At 43.4% G+C, this 25,967-nt stretch overlaps 1 protein-coding gene across 5 annotated transcripts in view; it reads right to left on the bottom strand.

Annotated features, from left to right (window-relative positions):
- The window catches only part of LOC139421185 (signal transducer and activator of transcription 5B-like), an 86,991-nt gene that overhangs the window by 15,266 nt on the left and 45,758 nt on the right, over positions 1–25,967 (bottom strand). For all 5 annotated transcript variants that reach the window (XR_011635598.1, XR_011635599.1, XM_071171815.1 and 2 more), the window contains exons 2-8: positions 17,524–17,585; positions 14,453–14,590; positions 14,014–14,170; positions 12,853–12,942; positions 11,625–11,799; positions 11,246–11,376; positions 3,773–3,924 (exon numbers count right to left, since the gene is read on the bottom strand). Coding sequence is in view for 3 of the 5 variants with exons in the window: in XM_071171815.1 (XP_071027916.1) it covers positions 3,773–3,924; positions 11,246–11,376; positions 11,625–11,799; positions 12,853–12,942; positions 14,014–14,170; positions 14,453–14,580 (833 nt within the window). In the remaining 2 variants the exon portion in view is untranslated. The remainder of the gene's footprint in view (positions 1–3,772; positions 3,925–11,245; positions 11,377–11,624; positions 11,800–12,852; positions 12,943–14,013; positions 14,171–14,452; positions 14,591–17,523; positions 17,586–25,967) is intronic.

Raw genomic sequence — 25,967 nt, forward strand, 5'->3', positions numbered from 1 at the left:
ATACTTGGTATTCATATCACCAAATATATAAATAAGCTCTCCACAATGAATTTCAATAGAAAACTTGTAAAAAATAGACAAGATCCTGCAACCATGGAAAGGTAAATATTTATGGGAAAATTGTTATTAACTTCTTAGTCATATCTCAGTTTACTCACTTACTTATGACGCTGCCTACTCCTGATGATTAATTTTTCAAATCATACAAGCAAAAAACATTTAGCTTTATCTGCGACGCTAAACCAGATAAAATAAAGCGTGGCTATCTATATAATGAATATGAATTAGGTGGGTTGAGATGATTAAATATAAAAGCACTAAACCTCTCTCTAAAAGCTTAACTTATTCAAAAGTTTTACCTGAACCCTAAATGAACCCAGATTACTAAGAAAAGCTCATCCATTGTTTAAAAATTGCCTTTTTTGCCTTTGTGCAGATTGCAATGTCTCATTTTAGATTATTGTAAATTATACTTTTTTCAAAGTATCTCTCTTTTTCAAACACGCATTGTAGAGCTGGTTACAATTTCAATTTCATCCCCCTGAAAAGATAGAAAAAATATTACAATAAAAATTATGTCTGAATTCAAATGTGCTGGTTGATAAAATACCTGTATTTATGGGAAAGAGGTTTGAAAAGGGTGTTTTGTTCTTAAATGATAATGTCCTTTGAAATGGTGGAGTTATGTCCTTCATGGAGTTATCGAATTGTATGGGAAGGTCTGCTCAATCCAAGAGTACAACCAATTGATTACAGCATTACCACAAAAATGGAGGAGGCAGGTGGCATCGGGAGGAGGTAGGGAACTTGTCTGTCTGCCCAATACAAAGGACAAAATTGGCAGAGCAATACAAATAGCATAAATAGGAAAGTATACCGGTTTCATTTGAGGACCAGGATGTTGACAACTGTGCTATACAGATGGCAAAATATTTGGGAAGAGATTTTTGATGTATCGATTCCATGGTACGAGTTCCATGGTGTGAGTTGATATACAGTTGAAGTCAGAAGGTTACATACACTTAGGTTGGAGTCAATAAAACTTGTTTTTCAACCACTCCACAAATTTCTTGTTAACAAACTATAGTTTTGGCAAGTCGGTTAGGACATCTACTCTGTGCATGACACAAGTCATTTTTCCATCAATTGTTTACAGACAGATTATTTCACTTAGAATTCACTGTATCACAAATCCAGTGGGTCAGAAGTTTAAATACAAGTTGACTGTGCCTTTAAAGGCTTGGAAAATTCCAGAAAATGTTGTCATGGCTTTAGAAGCTTCTGTTAGGCTAACTGACATCATTTGAGTCAATTGGAGGTGTACCTGTGGATGTATTTCAAGGCCTACCTTCACTCTCAGTGCCTCTTTGCTTGACATCATGGGAAAATCAAAAGAAAATAAATTGTTGACCTGCATAAGTCTGGTTCATCCTTTGGAGCAATTTCCAAATGCCTGAAGGTACCACGTTCATCTGTACAAACAATAGAACGCAAGTATAAACACCATGGGACCACGCAGCCATCATACTGTTCAGGAAGGAGATGCGTTCTGTCTCCTAGAAATGAACGTACTTTGGTGCAAAAAGTGCAAATCAATTCCAGAACAACAGCAAAGGACCTTGTGAAGATGCTGGAGGAAACCGGTACAAAAGTATCTATGTCCACAGTAAAACGAGTCCTATTTCGACATAACCTGAAAAGCCGCTCAGCAAGGAAGAAGCCACTGCTCCAAAACCGCCATAAAAAAGCCAGACAACGGTTTGCCACTGCACATGGTGACAAAGATCGTACTTTTTGGATAAATGTCCTCTGGTCTGATGAAACAAAAATAGAACTGTTGGCCATAATGACCATTGTCATGTTTGGTGGAAAAAGGGGGAGGCTTGCAAGCCGAAGAACACCATCCCAACCGTGAAGCACGAGGGTGGCAGCATCATGTTGTGGTGGTGCTTTGCTGGAGGAGGGACTGGTGCACTTCACAAAATAGATGGCATCATGAGGGGGGAAAATTGTGTGGCTATATTGAAGCAACATCTCAAGACATCAGTCAGGAAGTTAAAGCTTGGTCGCAAATGGGTCTTCCAAATGGACAATGACCCCAACATACTTCCAAAGTTGTAGCAAAATGGTTAAGGACAACAAATTCAAGGTATTAGAGTGGCCATCACAAAGCCCTGACCTCAATCCTATAGAAAATGTGTGGGCAGAACTGAAAAAGCGTGTGCGAGCAAAGGAGGCCTACAAACCTGACTCAGTTACAGCAGCTCTGTCAGGAGGAATGGGCCAACATTCACCCAACTTATTGTGAGATGCTTGTGGAAGGATATCTGAAAAGTTTGACCCAAGTTAAACAATTTAAAGGCAATGCTACCAAATACTAATTGAGTGTATGTAAACTTCTCACCCACTGGGACTGTGACGAAAGAAATAAAAGCTTAAATAAATTATTCTCTCTACTATTATTCTGACATTTCACATTCTTAAAATAAAGTGGTGATCCTAACCACAGGGAATTTTTACTCGGCTTAAATGTCAGGAATTGTGAAAAACTGAGTTTAAATGTATTTGGCTAAGGTGTATGTAAACTTCCAACTTCAACTGTATAAAATGACGCGAGATTCAAGACTTGGTGCTTTTCAGCTAAAATTAGTATACAGAATTCTTGCCACCAACAAAATGTTGAATATTTGGGGCATAAAATCATCGAAGCTCTGCAGATTTTGTTGAGGATACAGAATCAACAGACCATTTATTTTGGTATTGTCCTCAGGTAAACTGTTTCTGGTCTCAGGTTCAGAAACGGCTGAAAATGCATAGCATTGATCTAAAATTGACCCTAGAAATAGTACTGTTAGGAGATCTGGAGAGACCGGGGCAGTCAATTTCTAATACTCTTAGTAAAAGTAGTTATCTTCAACTTGCAATCTGTGGATTCTATTCGATTAGACAGATTGAAATTGTACGTTAAACATCACAGCGTAGTTGAAAGATAAATGTTGAGTAGAATGTGCATATACACATATGCATATACACACACACTCTCATTCAAATACACACATACACAGACAAGTAATAGTGCCAGACATGCACTCAAACATATACAGTTGGCATTGCTGTTCTGATTTTAGTTGTCCTTGATGTCCTTTGTTTTAGTTTTTTGTTGCATTGTTGTTTGCTGTTTTCTTTTGTCTTACTCTTTTTTCTCTTTGGTTCATGTTGTTGGTTGTTGGTTCTTTTGGGGGGGTTCTTTGGTGTGGGGAATGGAATTCATTGTATTTTTAATTTGTTTTATTCGGGGGGGGGGGGGGGGGGGCTGTGGGATGGGTCTCGGATGGTTAAGGGTCAGCTATTGGGGAACTGTGGGGGGATCTTGGAGGGTTCAGGTCCCTGTTTGTTTGGCCTGGTGGGAGATCTGTTGACAGGGCGTTGACCCCGAATGCTTCTGTGTGTCGCTCTGAATGGGAGTGTGTTGGATGACTGGTGCGGTGCAGTTGTTGAGCGGCTACACTGCTAGTATATTGTATGTTTTGGATATTCAATAAATATATATTTTAAATACATTGAATTCATCCCCATTGTTGCAAAGAGTTATGATATATTAGAATCTCATTGTCTTAACCTTTGTCATCCTCAACCTAGACTACAGTCATCTTCCCAACTACACCCCATATAAACCCAGCAGTATCCAATAGTCAGCTTGTTAACTGGGTGGCCCCTGCCCTTTGATCAATCCTAGACATATGTGATCTCTGTTAGGGGTAGAGGGTCTCACCAGGACTGCAGGATGTCAAGCCCCCCCTCTGGAGGACCCCCGTTGCCGGCCAGCTGTTGTCGTCTCTTCCAGTGGATCAGCTCGTCATCCAGGATAATGGTCTGCTGCTTCCTCAGTAGCTGCAGGCTCTTCTGGTGCTTCTCTGCCAGGTCCTAGGCAAACACACATGCAGGTATGCAGGTATGCACACACACACACACGCACACACACACACACACACACACACACACACACAGACAGACAGGTACACACACACGCACACACACACCGATAAGAATGTACCCATACATTAAACATCATACATATTCTCAAATCAATATACATCCCCAGATTTTATACCCTGAAGGCATGAGATTCCTCCAGATAGACCTTACAGTGAAATGCTTACTTAGAAGCCCTTAAAACCTCTTGAGACTAGGGGGCAGTATTTTGATGTTTGGATGAAAAACATACCAAATGAAACTGCCTATTTCTCAGGCCCAGAAGCTAGAATATGCATATAATTGGCAGATTAGGATAGAAAACACTCTAAAGTTTCCAAAACTGTATGTAATATTGTCTGTGAGTATAACAGAACTGATATTGCAGGCGAAAACCTAAGGAAAATCCAACCAGGAAGTGCTGTTTTTCTGAAACCTTCATTGTTCCATTCCATTGCATGCCTTCCTTCCATTTAAAGGGATATCAACCAGATTCCTTTTCCTTTGACTTCCACATGGTGTGAACAGTCTTAAGACATAGTTTCAGGCTTTTATTCTGAAAAATGAGCAAGAATGATCACATCGCGTCAGTAGGATATCTGGGTGTCCTCCTCTCGCATGCGCGAGAAGCTTGGAGCAGACCTTTTCTCTCTCTCTCCTATTGAAAATAATAATATTGAAATATTATCGGTTATTTATTGTAAAAACAACCTGAGGATTGATTCTAAAAAACATTTGACATGTTTCTACGAACTTTACGGATACTATTTGGAATTTTTGTCTGCCCATCGTGACCTGCACGAGCCTGTGGATTACTGAACAAAACTCGCCAACTAAATTAAGGTTTTTGGATATAAAAATAATATTTATGGAACAAAACAAACATTTATTGTGTAACTGGGAGTCTCGTGAGTGCAAACATCCGGAGATCATCAAAGGTAAGTGATTAATTTGATTGCTTTTCTGACTTTCGTGACCAATCTACTTTGCTGCTAGCTGTTTGTAGGGTTTTGTCTGCTGAGAGAGCTGTTCTAACATAAAGGCTTGGGTTGCTTTCGCTGTAAAGCTTTTTTGAAATCTGACACACCAGGTGGATTAACAACAAGCTAAGCGTTTTGGTATATTGCACTTGAAATTTCATGAAAATTAAATATTTTTAGTAATTTAATTTGAATTTGGCGCTCTGCAATTCAGCGGATGTTGACGAAAATGATCCCGCTAACGGGATGGATGCACCAAGAAGTTAACCGGTGTGCCTTGTTAAAAATTTTATTTGTGGAATTTCTTACCATCTTAATGCGTTTGAGACAATCAGTTGTGTTGTGACAAGATAGGGGTGGTATAAAGAAGATAGCTCTATTTGGTAAAAGACCAGGTCCATATGTGACTTACCACCTGGATTCAGTCTTATGTAGCAAAATGTGAAATTATGTTTTTTTACATTGGATAAAAGTAGAACTCTGAGCTACAAAATGGTATATCATACACTGCATTTGAGGAACAATGGGAAAGTAATTCTGCTTTTGATCAACTTGTAATCTCACTTTTGAGATAATCGCTAATGTTTTGGTATCTAGTGAAGAGCTGTTCTTTTGTCTACACTCATTCAGCATTGTTCACACCCTCTTAAGCTTTAGCCCCACCCATCTCGTTTTGCTCTCGGAGTGCACACTTGATGCTCTGGCTGATGATTTGTTTCCCTCTGGATAACATGAAAACAGCCTACTGCTGGAAACAATTTCATTACGCTTTTTTGCAGACGTTTACTGACACCAGCCATATTCATCAGGTGTTGTACACACGTCACGTAACGTTAGCTAACGAGCCAGCCAGCTAACGTTAGCTAGTTAAAACCTCTTCATCCAACCCCCTCCTTTTTCGAACATTCTGTTAAAAATCGTGCAACTTTTCAGCGTCCTGCTACTCATGCCAGGAATATAGTATATGCATATGATTAGTATGTGTGGATAGAAAACACTCTGAAGTTTCTAAAACTGGTTAAATCACGACTGTGACTATAACAGATCGTGTGTTTCATCGAAAAACGCAAGAAAAACTGCTCACTGAATGCTAAAAATAATATCCATGCGTCACTTTCATGGATTGTTAAAAAGGCACAAAATTAATTATGGACCAGCATGCAATTCCTACAGATTCCACACGATGTCGCCATTGTCGTCATTATCCGGGAGTTTTTTGTTGGTAAATCCAACTAACTGGATTCCATTTCTTCCGGTCTCCGCCAGGATGTTTTGAAGTGCACATTGTCAGCCATTGATTTGAAGACGAGGAGCTATTGAATACACATCGCCCTGTAATCATTTTGATAGATTATAAACGTTTACTAATACCTAAAGTTGGATTACAAAAGTATTTTGAAGTGTTTTGTTAAAGTTTATCGTCGACTTTTTTAATTTTAAAAAATGACGCTGCGTTTTAAAACTATGTTTTTTTCTGATTTACACAGCTTCCATAGATGGCTATTTTGGGTAATAATGGACCGATTTAATCGAAAAAAAGACCCAATAGTGATGTTTATGGGGCATATAGGAGTTCCAACAAAGAATATCATCAAAGGTAATGAATGTTTTATATTTTATTTCTGCGTTTTGGGTGGCGCCGGCTACCGCAAAATCTGTTGTTTACGTGTCGTGCTGGTATTTTGGGGGGGGTGCATGCTATCAGATAATAGCTTCTCATGCTTTCGCCGAAAAGCATTTTAAAAATCTGACTTGTTGGCTAGATTCACAACGAGTGTAGCTTTAATTCAATACCCTGCATGTGTGTTTTGATGAACGTTTGAGTTTTAACGAGTACATTTAGCATTTAGCGTAGTGCATTTGCATTTCCAGGTGCCTAGTTGAGACATCTGCGTCTCAAGTAGGAGCAAGAAGTTAAACAACAGTGAACAAAGTGCCAACAATGAACAAAGTGCCAACAATGCCTAACATTAGGCTCTAACTAGAAAAGCCAACAGCTCTGGTAAACTAATAATAACGACCGCTAGGGAGACAGCCAGATTATGTTAGCTCGGAATCGGTGCACCAAGAGGTTAAACAACAATGCAGTTTTAAGAATATACCTAAAAAAAAGTAAGAGATAAGAATAAATAATAATTAAAGAGCAGCACTAAATAACAATAGTGGGGCTATATACAGGGTTTACCGGTACAAAGTCAATGTGCGGGGGCACCTCTGTCGAGGTAATTAAGGTAATATGTACATGTAGGTAGAGTTATTAAAGTGACTATGCATAGATAATAACAGAGAGTAGCAGCAGCGTAGAAGAGTGGGGAGGGGGCAATGAAAATTGTCTGGGTAGCCATTTGATTAGATGTTCAGGAGTCTTATGGCTTGGGGGTAGAAGCTGTTTAGAAGCCTCTTGGACCTAGACTTGGCGCTTCGGTAGCGCTTGCTGTGCTTTATCAGATAGAACAGTCTATGACTAGGGTGGCTGGAGTCTTTGACAATTTTTAGGGCTTTCCTCTGACACCGCCTGGTATAGAGGTCTTCGATGTCTGGAAGCTTGGCCCCGGTGATGTACTGGACTGTACGCACTACCCTCTGTAGTGCCTTGCGGTCGGAGGCAGAGCAGTTGCCATATCAGGCAGTGATGCAACCCATCAGGATGCTCTCAATGGTGCAGCTGTAGAACCTTTTCAGGATGCGAGCACCCATGCCAAATCTTTCAGTCTCCTGAGGGGGAATAGGTTTTGTCGTGCCCTCTTCACGACTGTCTTGGTGTGCTTGGACCATTTTAGTTTGTTGGTGATGTGGACACCAAGGAACTTGAAGCTCTTAACCTGCTCCACTATAGCCCTGTCAATGAGAATGCTCGGTCCTCCTTTTCCTGTAGTTCACAATCATCTCCTTTGTCTTGATCGCATTGAGGGAGAGGTTGTTGTCCCCACGGTCAGACCCCACGGTCAGGTCTCTGATCTCCTCCCTATAGGCTGTCTCATCATTGTTGACACTGTTGACACTGCGTCATCGGCAAACTTAATGATGGTGTTGGAGTCGTGCCTGGCCGTGCAGTCATGAGTGAACAGGGAGTACAGGAGGGGACTGAGCACGCACCCCTGAGGGGCCCCCGGAGAGGATCAGCATGGCGGATGTGTTGTTACCTACCCTTACCACCTGGGGGTGGCCCGTCAGGAAGTCCAGGATCCAGTTGCAGAGGGAGGTGTTTAGTCCCAGGGTCCTTAGCTTAGTGATAAGCTTTGAGGGCACTATGGTGTTGAACGCTGAGCTGTAGTCAATGAATAGCATTCTCACATAGGATTTCTGGGAAAATGGTGTTGATGTGAGCCATGAGCAGCCTTTCAAAGCATTTCATGGCTACAGATGTGAGTGCTACAGGTCGGTAGTCATTTAGGCAGGTTACCTTAGTGTTCTTGGGCACAGGGACTATGGTGGTTTGCTTGAAACATGTTGGTATTACTGTCTCAGACAGGGAGAGGTTGAAAATGTCAGTGAAGACACTTGTAAGTTGGTCAGCGCATGCTTGGAGTACACGTCCTGGTAATCCGTCTGGCCCTGCCGCCTTGGTAATGTTGACCTGTTTAAATGTCTTACTCACATCGGCTGCGGAGAGTGTGATCACACAGTCATCCGGAACAGCTGATGCTCTCATGCATGTTTCAGTGTTACTTGCCTCGAAGCGAGCATAAAAGTTATTTAGCTCATCTGGTAGGCTTGTTTCACTGGGCAGATCTTGGCTGTGCTTCCCTTTGTAGTCTGTAATAGTTTGCAAGCCCTGCCACATCCGACGAGCATCGGAGCCGGTGTAGCACGATTCGATCTTAGTCCTGTATTGATGCTTTGCCTGTTTGATGGTTCGTCGGAGGGCATAGAGGAATTTCTTATAAGCTTCCGGGTTAGAGTCCCGCTCCTTGAAAGCAGCAGCTCTACCCTTTAGCTCAGTGCGAATGTTGCCTGTAATCCATGGCTTCTGGTAGGGGTATGTACGTACAGTCACTGTGAGGACAAAGCATCTTCGATGCACTTATTGATGAAGCCAGTGACTGATGTGGTGTACTCCTAAATGCCATCGAAAGAGTCCCGGAACATATTCCAGTCTGCACTAGCAAAACAGTCCTGTAGTTCATCATCTGCTTCATCTGATCACTTTTTTATAGACCGAGTCACTGGTGCTTCCTGCTTTAATTTTTGCTTGTTAGCAGGAATTAGGAGGATAGCATTATGGTCAGATTTGCCAATGGAGGGTGATGGAGAGACTTGTACTATGCGTCTCTGTGTGTGGAGAAAAGGTGGTCTAAAGTTTTTTTCCCCTCTGTTTGCACATTTAACATGCTAATAGAAATGAGGTAAAACTGATTTAAGTTTCCCTGCATTAAAGTCCCCGGCCACTAGGAGCGCCGCCTCTGTAAGAGCATTTTCCTGTTTGCTTATGGAGGTATCCCGCTCATTGAGTGCGGTTTTAGTGCCAGCATCGGTCTGTGGTGGTATATACACAGCTACGAAAAATACAGATGAAAATTCTCTAGGTAGATAGTGTGATCGACAGCTAATCATGAGATACTCTACCTCAGGCGAGCAAAACCTTGAGACTTCCTTAGATATCGTGCACCAGCTGCTGTTTACAAATATGCATAGGTCCCCCCCCCGTGTCTTACCAGAGGCTGCTGTTCTATCCTGCTGATAGAGTGTATAACCCGCCAGTATAACCCGACATATTAGTGTCGTTTAGCCATGACTCTGTGAAACATAACATATTACAGTTTTTAATGTCCCGTTGGTAGGATATACAGTACATGCTTTCAGTTCGTCCCATTTATTTTCAAGCGATTGAACGTTTGCCATCAGTACTGTTAGCTAAGGCAGATTAGCCACTTGTCGCCTGATCCTCACAAGGCACCCCGATCTCCTTCCGCGAAATCGCCATTTCTTTCTCCAGCGAATGACGGGGATGAGGGCCTGTTTGGGTGTTTGGAGTAATCGTTCTAGTCCGACTCATTAAAGAAAAATTATTTGTCCAATTCGAGTTGAGTAATCACTGTTCTGATGTCCAGAAGCTCTTTTTGGTCATAAGAGACAGTAGTAGCAACATTATGTACAAAATAAGTTACAAACCCCCAAAAAACGGACAAAATAGCACGGTTGGTTAACCTCTTTGATCTCTAGGGGCGCTATTTCATTTTTGGATAAAAAACGTTCCCGTTTTAAGCGCGATATTTTGTCACGAAAAGATGCTCGACTATGCATATTCTTGACAGTTTTTGAAAGAAAACACTGAAGTTTCAGAATCTGCAAAGATATTGTCTGTAAGTGCCCCAGAACTCATTCTACAGGCGAAACCAAGATGATGCGTCAACCAGGAAATGAGCAGAATTTCTGAAGCTCTGTTTTCCATTGTCTCCTTATATGGCTGTGATTGCGCAAGGAATGAGCCTACACTTTCTGTCGTTCCCCCAAAGTGTTAGCAGCATTGTGACGTATTTGTAGGCATATCATTGGAAGATTGACCATAAGAGACTACATTTTCCAAGTGTCCGCCTGGTGTCCCTGTGTCGAAATTGGAGCGTAAAGCCAGGTGCAATTATTTTTCCATTTGAGAGCAAGGAGAAACCAGGCTTCCACGAAGGATATATCATTGAAGAGATATGTGGAAAAACACCTTGAGGATTGATTCTAAACCACGTTTGCCATGTTTCAGTCGATATTATGGAGTTAATTTGGAAAAAAGTTCGCGTTTTGAGGGCTGAATTTTCGTTTTTTTTTTTTTTTTTTTTTTTTTTTTTTGGTAGCCAAATGTGATGTACAAAACGGAGCTATTTCTAATACACAAAGAATCTTTTTGGAAAAACGGAGCATCTGCTATCTAACTGAGAGTCTCCTCATTGAAAACATCAGAAGTTCTTCAAAGGTAAGTTATTTTATTTGAAGGCTTTACTTGTTTTTGTGATAGTTGCCTGCTAAATGCTAACGCTAACGCTAATGCTAACGCTAAATGCTACGCTAGCTAGCTACTGTTACACAAATGATTGTTTTCCTATGGTTGAAAAGCATATTTTGAAAATCTGAGATGACAGTGTTGTTAACAAAAGGCTAAGCTTGAGAGCTAGCATATTTATTTCATTTCATTTGCGATTTTCATGAATAGTTAACGTTGCGTTATGGTAATGAGCTTAGGTCTATAAATAGAATCCCGGATCCGGGTTTGGTCGTCGCAACAGGTTAAGAGCCAATAAAACAGCAGCAGTGTGTGTGTTTCAGTACATGTGTGTGTGTATGCAGTATAAAAAGTAGTGTACCAGTCTGTATTTCTGTAGTGTGTTGGCCTCCCGGGTGAGCCAGGCCTCCACGGTGGCTCTCTTGCTCAGTAATGTGGGCTCCCTCAGCTGTCTGTCAGCAGGGGGCAGTGTGGCCAGGCTGGTCAACTGGGCTGCATGTGGGAAAAGAGAGGGAGAGGGAGAGGGAGAGGGAGGAGGAGAGGAGAGAGGGGGAGGTCAGCAAATATCACATAAACACACCTGTCTTTTACTTTGCAGACCACACACACACATGCATACTGACACCCACTCACTCACCTACAAACTCACACGTCATTCTGCCCTAAAAAGGTGAGGGCTGCTGGGGTTGATGACCCAGGGTGTTGTGACTAGGAGGGGGACCAGGGCAAGGCTGACTCACCCTGGATGCGGAGGCTCTCCTGATACTGGATGATGAAGTACTCCTGGTTGTGCTGGAGCTTTCTCAGGTCGTTCTCTGTGTCCTGGGTCAGCAAGCGCAGCTCCTCGAATACCTGGTTGATCTGCTGGTACTTCTGGGACATGCTGTCCATCATCCCTCCCACTGGGGAGCTCGACTGCCAATCAGAGAGAGGAGAGAGAGGTGAGAGGGCTGGGCCGGTAAACAATGCTGGCTTTGAGATGATTTGCAGGAACTAGCTAGTGTGGTGTTGAGCATTTCATCATCATTACATGGAACAGAAAGACACACAAACTGACAGAACCATGTGCCTCTTTAACACAACCTCAATGAACCCTGCTTGTGTTATTACACAGTAATCCCTAACGACCATAACCAGCAGTGAACACCACTGACTGAACATGTGAGACCGTGCAGAGGGAAATGCATATCCTTATCGTGGGCAGACACAGCCCATGGCTTGTTAAGGCTGGGGACGTGAGCACTGTGAAGACAGTCTGAATAAACAGGTGGGAATGCAATCACGTAGAATATGCAATCCTGTGATAGGAGGAGCCTGGCAGGACTGGAAGTCAATTTAACACTGAGTTTATTGATATTCAGATGTTTTATGGACCACCGGCTTTATGGTTTTATAACCCTTGTTATAAAATATCACATTTCTTCACCTCCCCACCAGGCCTACAGCATTGCTGGTTAATGAGAAATTCAAAGTTTATCTTTCAGCGAGACATATGGGCTGTGTCTGTGCAGGTTTTCTGACTAGGTGTGTGTGTGAAGTGCTATGTATGTGTGTGTGTGCATGCGTTGTGTGTATTTATGTATTTATGTGGTTGTTAACAGGTTTACGTATGTCTGTGGGAAAATTGAGAGTAAATTGCCTTTGATGTCGGCAGAGAGGCAGCAAAGCGACCCCCAATGGCTGTGATTTCCATAATATCATGGAATTGGCTGTGTTATGTTTAACATCTCTGTGTGGTGTTTATATTATGCAAATATTTATAAAAGGTGTGTGGGTATTTCCATATGGGTATGTATGTATGTATGTATGTATGTGTGTGTGTGTGTGTGTGTGTGTGTGTGTGTGTGTGTGTGTGTGTGTATTTTGTGCATACGAGCTACAGGTATCTGTTATATGCACACCTGTGAAACAAGCTTCCCAGGTAGGTGGGAGTAGGAATGGAAGTTGGAGAGACTGCTTCATACTCACATTAGAGGCCTCTCGGACTAGCCTCTGCTCCGTGTACAGGATGTGTTTGATGCATCTCACCAGCTCCAGAGGGCAGCGGTCATACGTGCTCTGAAAGACAAGGACCACATGTGCTGTCGTGTTAGGCTCGTTAGCCGTGTTAGCCGCTGACTGGCAATACGGCCGTGCACACAACACTGACCAATTTAGCCTGCTCCCGCGCCGCGGCATGCTAACGCTCTAAAGCCCACTTCCTGAGCCTAGCTAAACCCAATTAGACTAATGAGATTCTTCTCTCAAGTGCAGACGACTTGGTCTCACATCCACTGGCTACATTTCTCTTCCTTTCTCTCTTTTCTCTCTCTCTTTAACTCCGGTCCTCAAGTAACCCCAAAAGCACACATTGTGTTGTAGCCCCACACAAAAACACTCATCGAAGGCTTGATGATGAATTGACAAGTTGAATCAGATGTGCTTGTCCGTGGGGCTACAAAAAACATTTGTGCTGTTGGGTGTACTGGAGGACGAGAGTTGGGAAACACAGGTCTAAATCTCTCTCTCACGCACGCATACACACACCAAGGCACCATGCGGGGTTGAAAGACTGCATTGTAGGCCTACAGAGGGTTGTGTTGACAAGATGCCTCCTACTCCCACTGTGGAAGGTGATAAGAGACAGCTTGTTCCCCTGAACCCTGTCCATAAGGGTGAAGACAAACACACTGAGATCGGTGAGTGAAGCACTCGATCATAAAAGGGAACACTGCCTGGTTACCGTAGCCCAGTGTTGTCCACCTTTTGTTTTTCTTCATATAGACACACTGACCAGAGCAGACTGTTCTCACACACTGTTTTATTTCTAAGTACTTTGGGTTGGGGTTTATGGACATGGGACTGTTGCCAATGAGGCTGTGATAACTAACATTTAGCTGAGTTTGGTATCAGTATAATTGAAATAATAATCACTACGATTCAGCTGGTATAGTTGGCTGTAAGGTTATCATATCCTTGAGAGTTTATTGGGTTTATACTGGCTTTATTAAAACTGTCCAGCTAGCTAGTTAGGTGTGGAGGTTTTTGTGAGGGCACTCGCTCTGTGCTCTGCTCACGTACACTGGGAATGTGTGCACAGTATCTCTCACCTTTGAGTGGAGGTTCGTCTACTGGTTCAATCTGTCTCACCTTGAGCTGGCTGGCGTAGTGTCCCAGTTTGATCTTGAGCAGGAAGCCATCCTCTCCCACCTGATGCTCCGCCTTGTTCTGCAGCTCCTGGATCAGGCTGTCCAGCAGACGCTTGGCCTTAAACTCCTCCTGGGGGTTCTCCAGATCGATCACATCCCTGGCACAGGAACATATAGAATGCTTAGAGATATCCTGTATGTACATACATGCAGAACAGAGTAGCCATTAATCCCCTATGCATTCCCTAACACACACACCTTCACTCAAGCACATACACAAAAACAGTGACTTTACACACTTGCTACTATACATTACTCTCAGGTTACTACACCTCCATGGTCCCTGCTACTACTGTGACTGTGATTAAACCGAATGTGAAGGTTACCGGGCGAGGCATGTCTTCTGTCAGGTAGAGTGGTGTGCTTTGTGCTGCACTCACCAGAGTTGGCCCTCGAGCCACTGGGACAGGTAATGGCGCACCTCAATGGGGAAGTGCTGTCCATAGAGAGACTGCATCTGGTGCAGCGCATCCCCCTGGAGCTGTTGGGCCTGGATCCACACTGCCATCTTACACACCCTGGGGGGAGGCGAGAGAGAGAGAGAGAGAGAGAGAGAGAGAGAGAGAGAGAGAGAGAGAGAGAGAAGGAAAAAAAGAAGGGGGATGGGTAGAGCGCATTTGAAGAGAGTGAATAGAGAGAAATTAGAGAGTAGGGTGAGAAGATTTGAAGTGACATGGAAAATGTACAGAAGGTTTTCAATCAAAAGAGGAGAACATCAGTTTGAGTTGACTAAAAGTGAAAGAAGCTTCTTTGAGACGAATGATGTATCCGACTGACACGGCCACAGAGCGGTTGGACTGGTTGTGTTTGACAGCTGTAGTTGGGCAGTTTGTTTCGCTCTGGAGGAGCTGAGAGTCTAAACATTCTGCTCTGTGTTGAGTCAACAGCTGCATGAGGGAGCGGATCTGGGTCAAATACACATGTCAAATACCTTCTTCGCTTGGAACAAAGTCAGCAGACTTCCTTCGCATGGAGTTTGCATTATGTCATTGGTTCAACTGTACAAGACCAAGTAGCCTTAATTACGTGAAGCTCAAATATTGGAACATATCGGACATATTTATTTGACTAAGGTCTGTAAGGTCAAAAATAGACAACACAGGTCCCTCAGCTCTGTGATAGAGTGTGTCAGTAATGTCTCTGTCTCTGTATGTCTTTGTATACAAGGACACAACGTAGAAGGGAAATGAAAGCTCTTTATATAGTGTCCATAAGCTCCTCAATACATTTCTACATACAGGTGTAGGATCTTAATTTAATGACTATTTTGTTGCTGAGAATTTGAGCTTCAGGATTTACAAAAATTCACTGAAAACCTGCACTAACACACGGTTATATTAACAGTATGTAACCTACTTTTGGCCAGGTAATAGCCTAACCACTGATCAAGCAACATTGTGGACTAAACGCTCAAATCCTGTTGCTACAGACTTATTTTGCTGCAAAAATACTGGTCAAATTAAGATCCTACATCTGTACATAGATAGACCAGGAGACAGACAGAGAGCGTCACATACAACAGAAGGGTAAGAACAGTAGGGTAAGACTTTGTGAGAGACAATAAATGTTTATTTTTAAATGAATGACGTGGTACAGCACAGAACATGACCTTCATCTGAGCAACGAGATAGAGACAGGAATAGAGTGATAGAGAAAGAGAAAGAGAGAGAGGGAGGGAGGCAGATGGAGAGAGAGAGCACCAGGTGAACAGAACACAGCAACTCTGTGACCTGGTGTATGCCTATGGGCATGACGCTAATAATCAGCTTACGCTCACACTCCCACAAAATCCACATCCCGTTGGCTGCCATGCCCTGGCTTGCCCTCCTCTCAACTTCAACCTTGAACCTTTTTCACTCAGCCATCCCCCCCAATCCACTTACTGCTACATCCCCCACCATTCACTACAACAACAAGCCTTTAGGTTGCTTTCAGTGTCGAAGCATTAAATCGGTACATTGTGGTAAAGATATAGGATCTTAATTTGATCAGTCTTTAGTTGCTGAGAATTTCTGCACCGCAGAGTTACATTAATCCACTGAAAGCCCACACTTTCACACGGTTAAATTAACAGTATTGCACTTTTCATGTAACCTCATTTTGGCCAGCTAATAGCCTAACCACCGATCAAGCAACATTATGGACTAAACGTTCAAATCCTGTTTCTGCAGGATTATTTTGCTGTGACAATATAGGATACTATTTAGAAGGAAAATGAAAGCTCTTTATATAGTGTCCATAAGCTCCTCAATAAACGTCTACATACAGGTGTAGGATCTTAATTTAATGACTATTTTGTTGCTGAGAATTTGAGCTTCAGGATTTACATCATTCCACTGAAAACCTGCACTAACATATGGTTATACTAACAGTATTGCACTTTTCATGTAACCTACTTCTGGCCAGGTAATAGCCTAACCACTGATCACGCAACATTGTGGGCTAAACGTTCAAATCCTGTTGCTACTGCATTATTTTGCTGCAACATTTTTATATTAACAGTATTGCACTTTTCATGTAACCTACTTTTGGCCAGCTAATAGCCTAACCATGTCAAATTAAGATCCTACACCTGTAGTGTTGCTAAACAAAGAAAAAAAAATGAAGGTGAAAGCATGACAGATGATTTGACTGCGTTCTGAGCTGGAGTGGCAGGAGGTGGATTTAAATGTAACAGAATGACCCCCGTCAATCATCAGCAGGTGGCTATGAGCAGACTACTCTCAGCCGATCGGAAGAGGAACCATACAGGAAGAGCTGTGAGCCTGTTCTACAGTGCCGTGCCAGCCTCTTCCTGACCTGCTCTCCTGTAGTGTAGGACTGCCAGTCTGTACCAGCCCATGCCCGCAACCACACACCCTGACACATAAACACACACAATGACACACTGCTGTACACACACGCGCATACACACACAATCACACACACGCACAATGATCAGTCATAATCAACACACTACTATATACACACACAAACACATCAATTTTCATAGGAGCTGCTCTGTATCCGTGTCTGTGGTTGCTTGGAGTTGCCAGTAAGCAAACTCTGTCTAGCGGTGGGTTACTGACAGACAGACAGACTGACAGAATTCATCAGCCTCTGTGACCTTACCAGGCGCCCGGTTCCCACCATCAGCACCTTAGTTGTCAACTCCACCAGAGGGTAAAGATAATTCCCCTCGGTATAGTACTTACCACAACTGCCAAACACAGTGGCACAAAGAGATCTGAGGAGAAGTGAAAGTTACTCCCTTTTGCTTTTTTCTTCTTCAGCAATCACTCTTTATCATTGAAGTGAATCTTGAGACTCTTTTGTGAGCCACCCACTTATAACGACATTAACTGACACACAACTCCGGATCGCAGATACAGTGCACATTGACAGTTGACCCAATATGAGAGATCTACACAGTGTAAAAAAAAAACTGAAAGGAGAAGGTCACACTGCTTACCTCTTGTCTTCAGGTCTTTGCTACCATGTAATAGCAGGATATTATGAAGGAGCACCCCAAACCTGAGAGAGAGGGAGAGAGAGAAAGAGAAAGAGAAAGAGGAAGTGAGTATAACCTTGCTTGCTACTGAGGAAGTCGTCTTTTTTCAAAGGGACCACAACATTGACAAAATCTGATTACCAAAGCATTTCATGATGCTGTTCACCGGTGGAGAGCTCCCACAAACCTTAGCACCTCCATGCTTTATCAAAAGCCTCTCATTTTAACCTCAATGGCATTTCAAAAATCATAATGCATAGCATATATATTAAGTTTATTTTGAATTTTTAAAGGATGGGTGCTTACACAGGATTTATGACATCTTGCGGAGGCTGTCCTCCAACCTATCAGAGCTCTTGCAGCATGAACTGACATGTTGTCGACCCAATCAAAGGATCAGAGAATGAAACTAGTACTGAAAGCATAAGCTACAGCTAGCTAGCACTGCAGTGCATAAAATGTGGCGAGTAATTGACTCAAAGAGAGAGAGACAATAGTTGTGTACGGACTGATACTGGAGATGAGAAGCAGGTACAGGGAGTTGAACATTTCATGAGGAACAGACAGGTAACAGTACAGGACCAGCGTCAGCACATGGGTAAACAAGGACATACTGTATGACAATCAATGCAAAAGCAGGGAACAGAGCGGGGAACCAGACAGATATAGGGAAGGTAATGACAGAGATGATTGAGTCCAGGTGAGTCCAATAATCGCTGATGCACGTGATGGGGGGGAAGGCAGGTGTGAGTAATGATGATGGCAGGAGTGAAGAATGCTGGGGAGCCTGGTGCGAGGGGAAGAGTGGGAGCAGCTATGTTGACTACGTTACTTTAGCTAATATGGTGACAGCGATGTAGGCTGTGTGTCGCGGTTATGATATGGTTTGGCTTGGAAAGGTTTTTTGGCCTGGTCACATACAGCTGATGTGTTGTGCATTGACGTCCAAAAGCAACAAAGGGAAAAAGTGAGAGGAGAGCGTATAGATGCAGAAGGAATACAACGTGGCTGTTCTGAACCGAGTTTACGCATGATCAGTGGTGTATTCATTCTGCCGATTCTGTTGAAAAACGTTTCTTAAACAGAACAAAACGGGGCTAAACATACCTGAATTTGTCCAATCAAAATTCTAATTTGCAACTGTTGGACTAATGATTACACCCTATATCAGCTAGATGCAGGCAAGAGTGTGCAAGGAGGTATTGAATGTGCCGCTGTCTGTCCATGTGTCACCTCAACATTTTCTCTCAACCTGTGTGCGCCTACGTTGTAGCCTTCATTCATAGGCTAGGTTGTAGCAACCTCATGATGGGTAGGGAAAATTCAAGTATCATGTAGTAGCCTAAACCTATCTATGTTACATTGAACTGGGTGAATGGAATATGAATGACAGTCATCCAATATGCTGTAATAGAAATAAGGCCATGCTCATGAGAAATGAAAATTTTCCTCCGTCATCTTAATGACTCTGACCGCCACTGTCCCACACATGTTGTCTATCTTGTCAAACACGTTGAATTTATATGCCACCAACAACAGTTAGTAGGCTAATGGTTCATATCAAGCTGTCCAGCCCCACGTATACCCAGAGACTACTGAGGGGTATGGGTTAGGAGGAGCCTGCTGAGGGGTATGGGTTAGGAGGAGCCTGCTGAGGGGTATGGGTTAGGAGGAGCCTGCTGAGGGGTATGGGTTAGGAGGAGCCTGCTGAGGGGTATGGGTTAGGAGGAGCCTACTGAGGGGTATGGGTTAGGAGGAGCCTGCTGAGGGGTATGGGTTAGGAGGAGCCTGCTGAGGGGTATGGGTTAGGAGGAGCCTGCTGAGGGCTATGGGTTAGGAGGAGCCTGCTGAGGGCTATGGGTTAGGAGGAGCCTGCTGAGGGCTATGGGTTAGGAGGAGCCTGCTGAGGGGTATGGGTTAGGAGGAGCCTGCTGAGGGGTATGGGTTAGGAGGAATCTGCTGAGGGGTATGGGTTAGGAGGAGTCTGCTGAGGGGCTGAAGGGTATGGGTTAGGAGGAGCCTGCTGAGGGGTATGGGTTAGGAGGAATCTGCTGAGGGGTATGGGTTAGGAGGAGTCTGCTGAGGGGCTGAAGGGTATGGGTTAGGAGGAGCCTGCTGAGGGCTATGGGTTAGGAGGAGCCTGCTGAGGGCTATGGGTTAGGAGGAGCCTACTGAGGGGTATGGGTTAGGAGGAGCCTGCTGAGGGGTATGGGTTAGGAGGAGCCTGCTGAGGGGTATGGGTTAGGAGGAGCCTGCTGAGGGCTATGGGTTAGGAGGAGCCTGCTGAGGGCTATGGGTTAGGAGGAGCCTGCTGAGGGCTATGGGTTAGGAGGAGCCTGCTGAGGGGTATGGGTTAGGAGTAGCCTGCTGAGGGGTATGGGTTAGGAGGAATCTGCTGAGGGGTATGGGTTAGGAGGAGTCTGCTGAGGGGCTGAAGGGTATGGGTTAGGAGGAGCCTGCTGAGGCGTTAGGGATAGGAGAAGAGGAGCAGAGGGTCAGACCATGATTGATTAGAGAGACAACTTTCCTCTGGTTGGAACAGGAACAAGCAGAACATCAGGACACCACATGCTGTTGCTGTCCAGAGGCTCCAAACAAAACATTATTATTATCTTGATTTCTGTCTGGATCTCCTTCCACCGTCTCACACTCTCCCTCAAGTCTCCCTCCTTGTTTCTGCTCTCTAACTCCTCACCCTCCCTACAAATGGCAGCCTGATGATTTCACCAGTCGTCCTCCCACTACCCCCATTTCCCCCAAACAGACACACAACAACTGAGTCCAACAACATCCCAACCTAGTCTAGAATCAGTCACGGTCCTGTGTTTAGTGCTTGGCGGACGCGGTGTTGGAGGAAGGCTTCAAACAAACATGTGACCACCATAACCTATACTGCCCCGTAACCTATTTCAGGCTCGCTGCACTGACTCAGGCCTGCTGTGCTCTGTTGTGCACGTACTTGTTGTGCAGTCCACCATCTGTCAGTCCACCACCTATCTAAGTACCTTTCCTTTCTCCTGGCTCTCAGACCACAACACTACCCTGGCAGACAGTCTCATGACTCCAATTTAACAGGACAAAATGGAGAGGGAGAGAGAAAAAGAGAGCGAAGGACAGGAAGGGCAATAAATCAGCCAAATGGTCAATGAGGCGTGAAACAAGCTACATCCTGGTTCTTCACCTGTGACACATGACCCATGTGTGAGTCGGGGGTAAGACAGAGATCAGAAGTGACACCAAGGGAACCTACGTCGTTGGTCTGTTCAACACACACATACAGTATATACAACACCTATAATATATGAGTTCAAAACATGACATATTAAGGATGTCAAATGTACAGTGACTTTAGGTCTTTCCATCAAGTTCAAAACCATTTCAGTCGCCTATCAAGACAGCCTGGTCTCAGAGCCATACGAAACACACTTTATGTATTTCTAAGTACCTCCAAGACGTATGATTCCTACTAATGGTCTAGTTACTTTAGACAGAAACAAAAGTAGGGAGGATGGGTGGGCGTAATCTGCAACTCTCAAGCAATCCAAAGGTTCATGTCTCGTTGAACATGCCTAACCCCTATTCTAAACGTAACCCAATTCACCGAACCTGCTACATACATTCCCCTAACCTTTGTCGTATTAGTTCTCCTAACCTTTTACGTAAATGATCTTAACCTTTGTCATTAGTTTCGCTAATCGCCAATGTAAATTCTCCCCGTAATTCTCCGTTGTTGTTATGGCGCAACAAGCCACCTGGTCTCAGAGAAAGAAGTATAATACGAAACATCCTCGAAGATGTATAATAAGTTGAGTCATCCAATTTGTATGCTATCGTACGACCAGGTAAGATGTACAATACTATATGTCCACTAATTCGTATGATATTGTATGACAGCTATTCCATTCATAATTAATATAACCTAACATAACGTCACATATCATACTAATGGAGTGTCACAGATTTACATACAGAATAATATGATTTGTCCTGAGACCATGTTGATCAAGAGCAACTATTAGCATTTTACTGCAGTGGGATAAATCAGGGTCACACAGAGTTTCTTGGTAGTCTGAAACAAATCTACTTTGAAATAGAAGTATACACCTCACACACATGATTATGGGCTTAAAAAGAAGACACTTGTACCATGTCAGATATAGAGTTGAAATGTATTAAATCTTGAGTTGCATCCCAATAACACACATTATATACATCACAGAGGACTGAAATATAACAAAACCGTTTGACATAGAAACACCCTTTTTTTTTCAATAATGCTTATTAATTATGAAAAATACGAATAATATTCCAACCATGAGGCCACTGGAGGGTGATTTGGTCACTTGACTGCAGGACTCCGACAATAGGAAGCACTGGTTATGGAGGTGAAAGATAGCGTGATGATGATGCATCATAGGTCAACACCCAGTGAACTCACTAATGACCCCGAAAGGACCTCCATCTAATCTCAAACTGTACAATATTATCCTCTGATAGTCAAGAAAGTACATTACTGTCTGACAGAAAAGACACACTGAGAGATATTACTGGTATCAGTCCAGTTAGCAAAGGCTGACCAACCCAGATGGTTATCTGCAGCACAGACACAGGGCCTCACACACACACTTCCACAATCCACACGTACGCACACAAACACACGCAGTAGCAGCCTAGTCAAGTACAAGCCTCAGTTGTCTCATCTTTACCTTGGCCTTCCCTTCAAAGACCGCCAGACCGTCCAGACCGCAACCCTCGAGTTTCATCTTTATTGCTTCTCCTAAAGATGAAAAAGACATTGGCTACTTCACTCAAATCATTCTCACGCACAGACACTCAGCCCAGTGCCATTCTGACTAGATGTATTCTACACAGACCGCAATACAAATGGATGTGGTCTGAGGGGGAAAAAAGACACATATGTACAGAGACAAGCAAAGAAGACCAAATGCAATTACAGCAAAATGCAATAATCCATTCTCCACCCAGCTGGATGTGGTCCTTCACAACTAAGAGTACCGCCAGCCTTGGTTGGGGTTGTGTGTTGGAATGTCAGTGTACTGTATGGTAGAGCTGAGAGTAGGCACATAGAGAGTTTACTTTCATACGGTTAATTGTGTAAAACATGTCCAGGAACCAGACATTTGTACCTAAGAAATACTTTGAATAGAAGCACCTTGGAGACTTGGAGGGGGAAGGAAGTGCCCCCAGGTCCATGTCTGTCTCACAGCTCTTTGGCTTCCAGTTCCTATACGAGGAGATCATGTCCTTTCTGTTTGTGATTTTCCAAGCAGTTCTCCAGTGATTGCTACAGAGGAAATCAATTCACTGTGAATCAGGAAGTCAAGGCAGCTGGATTAGAAAAAATATGTCCTGTTTAAAGCCAACAGAGAATGAGAACAGAGAGTGTCAGTCAGTCAGGGAACTGAAACATCTGCCCCTTACTTTACTACTTTACGAAACATATGCAGAGACAAGGTGTTACAATACTGGCCCTATTTCCTGTAAATTTGCTGAGTGACCCCCTCCCCCCCCATTCATACAGAGGATTGGGGGGGTTTAGTTTACTCTGAGATAGTAAACTAAAAGACAGAGTGGCTGATGGTCCAGTTACTGCTCAACAAGGCATATCCTCTCTCTCTTGTTTTGACTCTAAATCTACAGCATTTCATTTCACTGATAAACCAGCACCTGGTAATTCCTGCTGCTATTTTTAAATGCTCACAGCCAGCCAGACTGAGCTTTAAAAAAAATATTGAATACAGAAAAAAGGCAGCCAGGCTTCTCAGAGAGAGAGGGTAGAGAGAGAGAGAGGGTAGAGAGAGAGAGAGGGTAGAGATAGAGAGAGGGTAGAGAGAGAGAGCGAGAGAGAGAGAGAGGGTAGAGAGAGAGAGAGAGAGAGAGAGAGATAGGGTAGAGAGAGAGAGAGAGAGAGAGGGAGGGTAGAGAGGGTAGAGAGAGAAAGAGAGAGAGAGAGAGGGTAGAGAGAGAGAGGGTAGAGAGAGAGAGAGGGTAGAGAGAGAGAGAGAGGGTAGAGAGAGAAAGAGAGAGATGGGTCAAAGCGCCCCCGGGGAGAAGAGAGGGGGAAAAAGTCTCACTGAGTACAAGTGACCATCAGGGAGTCAACAAAGGGCAGACAACATCATCTGTACTTGACAGACAACGGGATTACACATTTTTCCTTTTCTTTGATGGCAGACACTGTGTGTCAGTAATCCTGCCAGTAAGAAAAGGAGAGGAAAACACAGTGTGAAGTATCAACCATCACTCTCCCGAGCTGTCTCAGTGACTCCACTGGAACCACTATGTCCCTCTGGTTCGTTGTGTATGGCCCACCACCACCACCACCACAGGTGATAGAACCACAGTGGCCGATCATCCTCTACAGTCTACAGCAGTGTGTTACTGTGTCCGTCTACAACCCTGTAGTGACAGGGGAGAGTGTCAGTATAGGCTACAGTTAAGAGTCAGTCCTTAACCCTGAGGGGTCGCTCTACTCCACTCTCTCCACTGTGTGTGTGTGTGTGTGTGTGTGTGTGTGTGTGTGTGTGTGTGTGTGTGTGTGTGTGTGTGTGTGGATGTGTTTAACTATACTTGCGGGGGACCAGAAGTCCCCACAAGAATAAAGAATAGTAAATTAACAAAAAATTGACCAACTGGGGACATTAAGTTAGTCCTCACAAGGTTAAACGCTATTTCTATGGGGTTAGGGTTAAGGTTAGAATTAGTGTTAGGGTTAGTTTTAGGGTTAGGAGCTAAGGTTAGGTTTAGGGTTAGTTTTAGAGTTAGGAGCTAGGGTTAAGGTTAAGGTTAGGTTTCGGGGTTAGGGTTAGGGTACGGTTAGTTTTAGGGAAAATAGGATTTTGAATGGGACTGAATTGTGTGTCCCCACAAGGTTAGTTTGTGTGTTTGTGTGTTTGTGTGTGTGTGTGTGCTTTTGTGCATCTCCAAATTGCAACTCCAGGATGTCGAGCAAGATCTCCAGTAAATCTATAAATATCTCAAATTGTGTTACACCTTGTACAGAAGTGTTGGGGCTCTTTTTGCAAGAAGTCACCCACTCTTTCCTCTTAGGAGAAATTCATTTACACAAGTGCTTCCTGTTAGGAACTTAAATGGCAAACTGCCACACCACCCACCACCACCACCCATGTGAAACTCACAGCTTGTTAGTTCGTGATGACACCAACTACCCAACTAAACAACACACAAATCAACCAAGTGACTCGTGTGACTGCAAATAGAAGCACATCTACTCTTCTACAGAAAGCAGAAGACACATAAATGATTTACCTCAAATATCCAGGTTCTCCAACCTAAATCAACCCTACAACAAAAATCCAAACGACAACTTCTTCATTAGCATATTTAAAATGCTAACTGATTGCAGCATTACCTTTAAGTCAGAAGCATGACAGGGGAAATGCCTGTGACAACTCAGCACTGTACAAAGGCCAGGTATAGAGAGGTAATAGGGGGAACTCGTACTGATAAATGGTATACAGATATAGGATCTTAATTTGATCGGTGTCTCACTGCAGGAAAATAATCCTGCAGCAACAGGAAATGTAAACTATTATGTGGATTATAAATAATGGACATTTTGTAGGGGCTGATACATTTCAGTTAGGGCAAAAAAAGTCTGTAATTTTAAAGTGGAAATGACAAACTTTAGACGCCTTATTAAACCTTGAATACACTACAAGTTTGCATTAAAATATCCTATAACAACAGGGTGATCAAATTAACATCCTACAGCTGTAGGGACTTGCTGTTCTTGTTGATTGACTGTCTGGACTGACTGCACACACTACACAGCCTGGATGGCTGTTAGGCAAATCTTCATGAACATCAAACAAGCTGTAGGACTGTGACAACACTGCCCGCCCTGCCTGCCTCTGACAGTAGCCTCTGCACTGTGGCTGGCTGTGTCAACCCCTCACCTCTCTCTCTCTCTCTCTCTCTCTCTCTCTCTCTCTTTCCATTCAATTCTCTCTCTTCTCCCTCTGTCTTTCATACCTCGTCCATTCCCCCCCCCCCCCCCCGCTCTTTCTCCACCCCCTCTCAATTCAATTCAAAGGGCTTTATTGGCATGAGAAACATATGTTTACATTGCCAAAGCAAGTAAAATAGATAATACACAAAAGTTAAATTAACAATAGAAAATGAACACTAAACTCCAAAGGAATAGAGACATTTCAAATGTCATATTTTAATTTACTTAAGTAGGCAGGTCAGTTAAGACCAAATTCTTAATTTCAATGACGGCCTAGGAACAGTGTGTTAACTGCCTTGTTCAGGGGCAGAACGACAGATTTGTACCTTGTCAGCTCAGGGATTCAAACTTGAAACCTTCTGGTTACTAGTCCAACGCTCTAACCACTAGGCTACTTTGCCGCCCCAAATTA

This window comes from Oncorhynchus clarkii, chromosome 12 (genome assembly GCF_045791955.1).
Source record: "Oncorhynchus clarkii lewisi isolate Uvic-CL-2024 chromosome 12, UVic_Ocla_1.0, whole genome shotgun sequence".
Taxonomy (NCBI): domain Eukaryota; kingdom Metazoa; phylum Chordata; class Actinopteri; order Salmoniformes; family Salmonidae; genus Oncorhynchus; species Oncorhynchus clarkii.